This window comes from Colossoma macropomum, unplaced genomic scaffold (genome assembly GCF_904425465.1).
Source record: "Colossoma macropomum unplaced genomic scaffold, Colossoma_macropomum, whole genome shotgun sequence".
NCBI lineage: Eukaryota > Metazoa > Chordata > Actinopteri > Characiformes > Serrasalmidae > Colossoma > Colossoma macropomum.
The window spans coordinates 12642496-12650347 of record NW_023494799.1 but is presented as its reverse complement, the minus strand read 5'-3'; the positions used below and the strand labels follow the sequence as shown (position 1 = coordinate 12650347).

The window sequence follows — 7852 nt, the reverse complement described above, 5'->3', positions numbered from 1 at the left end:
AGTGCGTTTACATGCACTTGGGTAATCAGATAAAGGGAAGGTTTATATGGTTATAAGGTTTATATGAGTCAGGCACTAAATGAATTTCTGCTTTGTCACCCTCAAGTAAACCCATAGAATAAGATATGACATAAACAAAATATAAAACTTAAAAGTTGTGCCACTTTTGTAAAAAAAAAACAAAACATCAAGTCAGCAGAAAATATGATTAAACATAATCTAGAAGATGAAGAATATTTAAATCCTTCATTTCGTCAAGCATGTAGCTGGATTTAGCATCGCTCCAAAAGGGTTTTGTTACCATCCTGTGGATGCTATGTTAAACGTTGCATGCTATTTCTGGGACAGTGGTTTTTCTAACATGTGTAGGGTGAGAAAAATAAAAGAAATCAGAGTAAGGGTATACATGCCCTGAAAAACTTGATTAAAATTCTGATTTCTTAGTCTGGGCCTTCGCTTGATCTAAGAAAGTGGAGTTTGCTGTTTACTTGACCACTTGAATAATCAGTTCACTGCCAAAATCTGTATTTGTATCTGTACAGTATTAAGTGCATGTAAATGGACTCAGTGAACCATTTTACATTAAACCACTCTGAATTACTTTGTTTAAAATTGTTTAAATTATGTGTGGCCATCTTACTGAAAGGTTTTCAGTAAAACCCTTCACTAAACATTCTGGACATTCTGAAAACAAAAATGAAATTTTCTGCGGTCACATTTTAAACAACAAAATCAAGAGTGTACATGAATGTACAATTCAATACAACTTCAGTTTACAGTGTCATCTGTTCAGTCATCTATACATCAAGTTGAATGTAAGAGTCCTGTAACTAATGCTTTAATTTGCTTGTTCTACAGACTAGACTGGTCAATCATGTCTTACCATATGACACCCAAAGCAGGACCTTCAAGCGGTATGTATAATGAGAGCTGTAGTAAAGGAGATGTGTCAGTCACTACTGTCATAACCATGACAGTGGGCATTGTCTCCAACACTCTGGCTCTCTTCATCGTTCTCAAAGCCTATCGGCGGTTCCGTCTCAAGTCCAAAGCTTCCTTCTTGTTCTTTGCTAGTGGTCTGGTGCTGACTGATCTTCTCGGACATGTTATGAATGGCTCCCTGGCCCTATATGTATATGCCTCAGGCAAAGACTGGGAGAGCTTTGACCCCAAGAAGGTTCTTTGTGGGTTCTTTGGTGTTTGCATGGCTTTCTTTGGTCTGAGCCCCCTGCTGCTTGGAAGCATTATGGCTGTGGAGCGCTGTATGGGAGTCACTCGGCCGCTCTTTCACTCTATGGCTTTGACCTCTAACCGTGTGAACAGACTGCTGGCACTCACTTGGCTCCTGGCTCTGCTGGTGGCCCTGCTACCAGTGCTAGTGCAGCGGCCCTATCAGGTTCAGGGGTCCCGTAGCTGGTGCTTCTTCCGCATGGTTGGGTCACGTGATTGGCTGGACATTCTCCTCCCCATGATCTTCTCTGTGTTGGGATTGCTGTCTCTCCTTGTCTCGTTTGTGTGCAACACTGTGACAGGATTCACTCTTCTGTGGTCCAGACTGCGCAGTGAACATGACTGCCACCGCCATCACAGAAGCTCCATCCATTTTGAGATGGTCTGCCAGCTCCTTGCTATCATGATTGTGTCCTGCATGTGTTGGGGGCCTTTGCTGGTAAGGACTTCACTTCTGTATGTGTTAGATATAGTGTATACATTAGTGCAAAAGAAAAATCATGTTCAACACACTGTAGATCGCTCTGTATATAGCAGGTTTCCATCAGAAGGACTTTCTGAAAAAAAAAAAAGTCATGGTTTGAAAAGTTGAATCATGTAGGTAATGCGAACGACAATTATTGGTAAGATTTTACAAACATCAGCAATATTTTGTGCTCATGCAAAAGTCAGGAAAGCCAAACAAAAAAAAATGTACTTAATTTGTAATATCCTTGAAATGCCTGATAATTCATTTTTGTCCTCTGTGGGAGACATGAGTCCCCAAAGGATACTGCAAAAACCATAAAAGCTACAGTGCTAATACCTGGGGCACCATGTAGAGGACATCCGGGCCTTTCCATTGATTTCCAAATATTATTATTTGGGGGGGTATTCGCAACAGGATTTCTGCCTTTTCGTAGACTGCCATAGACTTATTTTATCTTAAAATTTCTGAAATTCTCAAATTTACATTTTTCTTGGTCTCAAGAGGATATACATGAAACTCGTGATGGGAATGTGTCAAACAACTTTTTTTAAAATAAAGCAAAACTTATGTGACAGCCTTTTAAGTGAACTTTCAGTGAATGATAATTAATGCTGCATTCCCTGTTTAAACGGTCACTTAAGTAGCCTTTTTTTCCCCACCCATCGGTCAGCTAACAGGGTTTTACCTGCACTTTCTCACACTGGATTTTATGTGATGGTGAGATGCCTTTTAAATGATGTGAGAGGTTATTTTAGGTTGGTACAGATATGTTTGGGGTTTAGAAAGTAACATAGATGTACAGTAATGGGAACTGTGAGATTACTTTTCTTGGCAGTAATAAGTGATCTCATTACAGTTTGAGAGAAGTAGTAATTTGTAATGGAATATTTTTGAGTAACTACCCACCCCTGGTCAGTGATGGGTCGGCTTCTTATTTTAAAGCATGACTATAGTTTTGTGTTCTTGGAGCAGATGTGTGTCTAGCTAAAAACTCTGAAAGGCTAATTTTGGACCATATGTTTGTGAGCTGGACTTCCCTGTGGGGTATGTTTGTATATTTCTGCACCAAGCACTGAAATTGACTTGATTGTAAAAATGCATATACTGCTACAGGCTTTATAATAGTAATACTGAACCTACAAATTGTCTTGTATGGGGTTTGAGGTGTGTCGTGTACTGACAACTGTATCCCTCTCACTTTTAAAATGGCTGCATTGCCCCTTGCGTTATTTACCAAAAGCTGCAGAGGAGAAAGCATGCAGCCTGGCGGTCTGGCAAAACTAGACTTGCCTGAACACTTGCAAAATGTACATAAAGATGATGGAAACCTGGTTAATGAAAATAAAGTAATTGCCATTTTTCAAAATGATCATATGAAGTCATCCACATTCTTAAAAATAAAGCTTCCTAAATAGTTTTAGGAAATGTTTTTCAATTGTATAGAACAACAATCCTAAAATTGCATCTCATTTACTCTGACCAGCCACTTCATTAAGTACACCTCCTTGTTTCTACACTCATTGTCCATTTTATCTGGTCCACTTAACATGTTGGTGCTCCTTGTAGTTCTAAAATTACAGACCGTAGTCTGTCTGTTTCTCTGCATACTTTGTTAACCCCATTTTACTCTGTTCTTCAATGGTCAGGACCCCCACAGGACCACAACATCACAGGTATTATTTGGGTGGTGGATCATTCTCAGCACTACAGTGACACTGATGTGGTGGTGTGTTAGTGTGTGTTGCTCTGGTACGAGTGGATCAGACACAGTAGTGCTGCTGGAGTTTTTAAACACCTCAGTGTTACTGCTGAACTGAGAATAGTCCACCAACCAAAAATATCCAGCCAACAGCATCCTGTGGGCAGCGTCCTGTGACCACTAATAAAGGACTAGAGGATGACCAACACAAACTGTGCAGCAGCAGATGAGCTATCGTCTCTGACTTTACATCTACAAGGTAGACCAACAAGGTAGGAGTGTCTAATAGAGTGGAGCAACACACACTAACACACTGCCGTCACGTCAGTGTCACTATGGTGCTAAGGATGATCCACCACCCAAATAATACCTGCTCTGTGGGGGTCCTGACCATTGAAGAACAGGGTGAAAGGGGACTAACAAAATATGCAGAGAAACAGATGGACTACAGTTTGTATGTGTAGAACTAGCTGATAAGAAGAGTGTAGATACAAGGTGTATATGAAAGCCCATTCCTGTAGAGAAGAAAAGCACCTGATTTTTATCTCCTGGATTCTGGCAGCAGGCTGTCAACATTTGAATAATGAACATGAACAGGACTTGAATAATAACATATGTTCTCAAAATATTGATTCATTATTTCAAAATTATGGCTTGATTTTTGTTTTTATTTAGAGTTATTAACACAAAATTCTAGTAAATCATTTCAAAATAATCAGCTACTCAATTTAAAGGAAGTAATCAATTATTGTGGTATAATAGGTTATTATTTCAGCATAGTAAGTTATTATTTTGAGACACATTCAAAAAATCAAAAATCAGTCATTACTTTATAAGGGTAAATACATTTTTAGAGAAAATACATAATTATTTTAAAATGCTAATTCAATATTTTGAGGACAAGAAGTTATTACATTTTATATTATATTTTAAGATACAAAGCTTGATATAGTGACAGAGAAGGTGATTTTTTTGTTCTCTAAGATACTCTACCTGGTAGGACTGGACTTACATACATTTACTACAAGAACACACAGTTTCACTGATGTGAAACACTGCTCTTATGAAGCAACAAAAGCTACTAGCTAATAGCACCCCCTGGTGGAGAATCTTCAGCCTTTTAAACATGAGTAAGTGAATGGATTAGTGAGTGAGTTACAAAGCAGAATCATGAGATGCTTGGCTTCTAAAAAATGACTTTTTAAAGGACCATCCATTTGAAGTTTCTTTTGGAAACCAAAAATGGTTATTCTGTGGCAACACTCCAAAGAACCCTTCTGGGTACTTTTATTGTCAAGAGTGCAGTACTTACATCTGTAAATAAAAATGCTCTCATTATTTAGATCATTGTTTGGTTCGATTTTCAGGTCACAATCATTATCATAACCTCGCAAGAGCAAAGGCAAGATGCAAACGGTCACCTGCTACTGACTGTGCGCCTGGCCACGTGGAATCAGATTCTTGATCCATGGGTGTACATTCTTCTGCGCAAGGCTGTCTTGAAGAGGCTTCTCCTGCTGGCACAGAGGTGCCACAGCCCACGTCCAAAACACGCCTTTGGGTGGAGGTTTAGTACTCTGGGGAGTTCTGTGGAGACCAGCAGCTCTGTGAACAGCAAACCAGACTTCATCTGCTTGGATGGTCAATTCCTGCCAGATACTCTCTTGAGACCCATTGGGCACTTCCCTTGAACCAGAGAGTTGAACACAGTAGAGGTTTAGCCATGGATATGGTCTGTTTAAAGTCCCAAGGAAAATAGTATAAAATATTAAAAATGTTTGTATGACCTTGAAATTTATTAGAGTGAAAGACGTAGGATAGAAAAATGCTAAAACATGGCTTAAAAACATGAGCTTTTCACTAAACTGGCTCTGGAAAATCTCAACTCAAGGCTTGTTGCTCTAACACCATGTTGCTTTCCATTTGTCACTAAATCACAGATACAAACTGACTGGTCGCCCGTCACTTGGTCACCTGCTAATGTGAGCATGTGGTTGGTAAAAATATTATCCAACATTTATATGACTACGTCTTAAAGAAGGTAAGGTTTTTATTGACTTGATAGTCGTGCATCCAGGGAATACTGAATGAACAAGCAGATGGATGAACGAACTAACTGATAGATGGACAAAGGAATAGACAGAAGCACAAGCAAACGGATGGACAGACAGATGAGCAAACAAACGGATGACAGGCAGAGAGATGAGCTCACTTAGCTAGTTATGCCTGCTAGGTTAGCTTTTGTTGTTAGTGCTCTCTCAGTATGTTTCTCCAACTCCAACTGTTGGGGAAGAGTTTTGTTAAAGCTGCGTTTGCAGGACAAGCCACTTGATGTAAGATTGGTGAGGGTAATGCTTACGTAAGTACTACCTACTACGTTAGTTCTGCCCAGTTTACATCGAAAGAGGAGAATTTGGACATTTCTCTTCCATTGGAAAGTTACTTACTTACTAAGTACTTTGTACTTGTATATTATCTACTTAGAAAGAAAACATGGATTTAGGTTCCTTGGGGCTTTAAAAGAGAAAAGCCCAGATTCTAAGATGTACCTGGTAGAAACCAGACCTGGATAATCAGCTTGAGTGCAGACATGCCACATATACAGCATTGAATTGGACTTTTTCTGACTATAGAATTTACTCGTTATTTCAGATTAAGAAAAACACAAATGTGAAACTTTTCTCTCATTTCCAATGCTGGGAAAACTCATGAAGATGATTTGTGTGTGTGTGTCATGAAGAGTCTTCTGTAAGCTATTTAGCTCACCAGCTCTTGAGTAATTTTGCTATTTTCTGTGTTGTCTATTGTGTGTTCTGCTTTTTTTCAGACTTGTACTGCATGCTAAATGATGTTGCACAGCACATTAAGTAAAGAATGATGACAGAGGTTAAAGGGGAGCATCATTGATTTTTCCAAATTTCTGGCTTACTTAAATTGTGAAGGTATAAACAGTCATTTAGAGTGATTTGATGTAAAACGTGGTACTCTAGTCTAGACAGTGCTTGTAACTGGAACTGGCCGAATGACTCTAAAAGCGAAATGATTGAAAGCTATTATATGAAATGGGTACAAATACTTTGTCTTTGCCTGAGAGTTTGTTTTACAATGGTTTTGAGACAGACGTTTGAAGATACAACATACTTTTTTATCTGTGCATAGCAGGGAAGTACATGCAGGCCACGTCATACATGTTTTTTCAGATTTACCACCATTTTACCCTTATCAGCATTACATATAAAACTCAGAAGACACATGTAGTCTCCCTGGTCATTATGGATAGTAAATGAAGAGGCTATATTTGCATTGTGACATTGTGAACCCTGGTTCTTATCATTGTTACTGCAAAGAAGAATTTTCTCTACAATAAACTCACATCAAACCACTCTGAATTACTTTGTTTAGATCTCAACCATTAAATTAGGCAACATATTGATGGAATTCCCCTTTAAGCTTCAACTATCCATCCTTATGAACAAGAGAGGCAAGCAACTTCCATAGAGAATTTCAGACAGGGCAGCTGAACCCATCTTGAGTTGGCATATGGCATGCTGTTTTATCTTTTAATCCAAAGTTTCTTGATATCAGAAATTAAATCTTTATGAGTAAAATGATTATTGGCACTAGTAAAAAATGACATTTGACATGTTCAAAACAACTGTAACGTGAAAATGCAACTTTAACAATTATTGAAGACTGAAATTCTAATTATTACATATTACATAATGGAATGTTTTGCACTTAGATGTAAGAACTACATTTAACATGTAACAATTCACTTTCCACTAGTAAGAATTCAAGTACAGAATGTTGTTATGGTTACAGAATATCATTGTTTTTCATTTTACTTTTGACAATTGAATTATCACAATGTATAATTGAATTTGTACATGTAAAAGTTGTTGCTTTGATCAAAATGAATTGGAAAACATCATTATTATTAATTATTATCATAATTATTGAGCTACTAGTGATAAATCTTACAAGATATAACAATATAATACTTACAAAGTATAATTCCTCCTAGTGAAAGTAAAACTATTTTACCACAAGTCAGATTTCATGTTTATTCTAGTGCTAGTAACATTTTCCTCGTTCAAATTAACAACAAGTTGAGTGGCCTACATGCATTAAAGGGGAATTCTACTGACTTTTCAACATCTCTTTGTAATTAAAGGATTAAGATGTAAAAAAAAAGTAGTGCAGAGTGGTTTGATTTGAAATGCTCCGTTCTAGAGAAACTTCCAGAGTTAGATTAGTTCTCAGTGCTGGTGATAGGATCCAGACGCCTGGAGCGTTTGATGCCTCTAAAAGCTCCCAAGTTATTACATTATATAGTTACAAAGGTGCTGCCTGATGTCTGAGACACTGTTTTACGAAACATTCATGGCTATGTTGCCATTATCAACAACAAAATATAACACACGTATAAGTTAGCTGGTGGTTTTGAATAGTGC

The 7852-nt window shown here is 37.9% G+C and overlaps 1 protein-coding gene across 1 annotated transcript; it reads left to right on the top strand.

Annotated features, from left to right (window-relative positions):
* Positions 1–874: 874 nt before the first annotated feature.
* ptgfr (prostaglandin F receptor (FP)) lies at positions 875–5089 on the top strand. Its single transcript, XM_036587017.1, has 2 exons — positions 875–1669; positions 4766–5089. Exons 1-2 carry the CDS (start codon positions 875–877, stop codon positions 5087–5089), a joined length of 1119 nt encoding a protein of 372 aa, XP_036442910.1.
* The last annotated feature ends 2763 nt before the right edge of the window (positions 5090–7852 follow it).

Excerpts from the sequence above, each read along its gene's own strand:
- ptgfr (XM_036587017.1), top strand. The coding sequence starts at position 875 with ATGTCTTACCATATGACACCCAAAGCAGGACCTTCAAGCGGTATGTAT. Across the intron at positions 1,670-4,765 it reads TGTGTTGGGGGCCTTTGCTG|GTCACAATCATTATCATAAC; the intron begins GTAAGGACTTCA and ends TTCGATTTTCAG.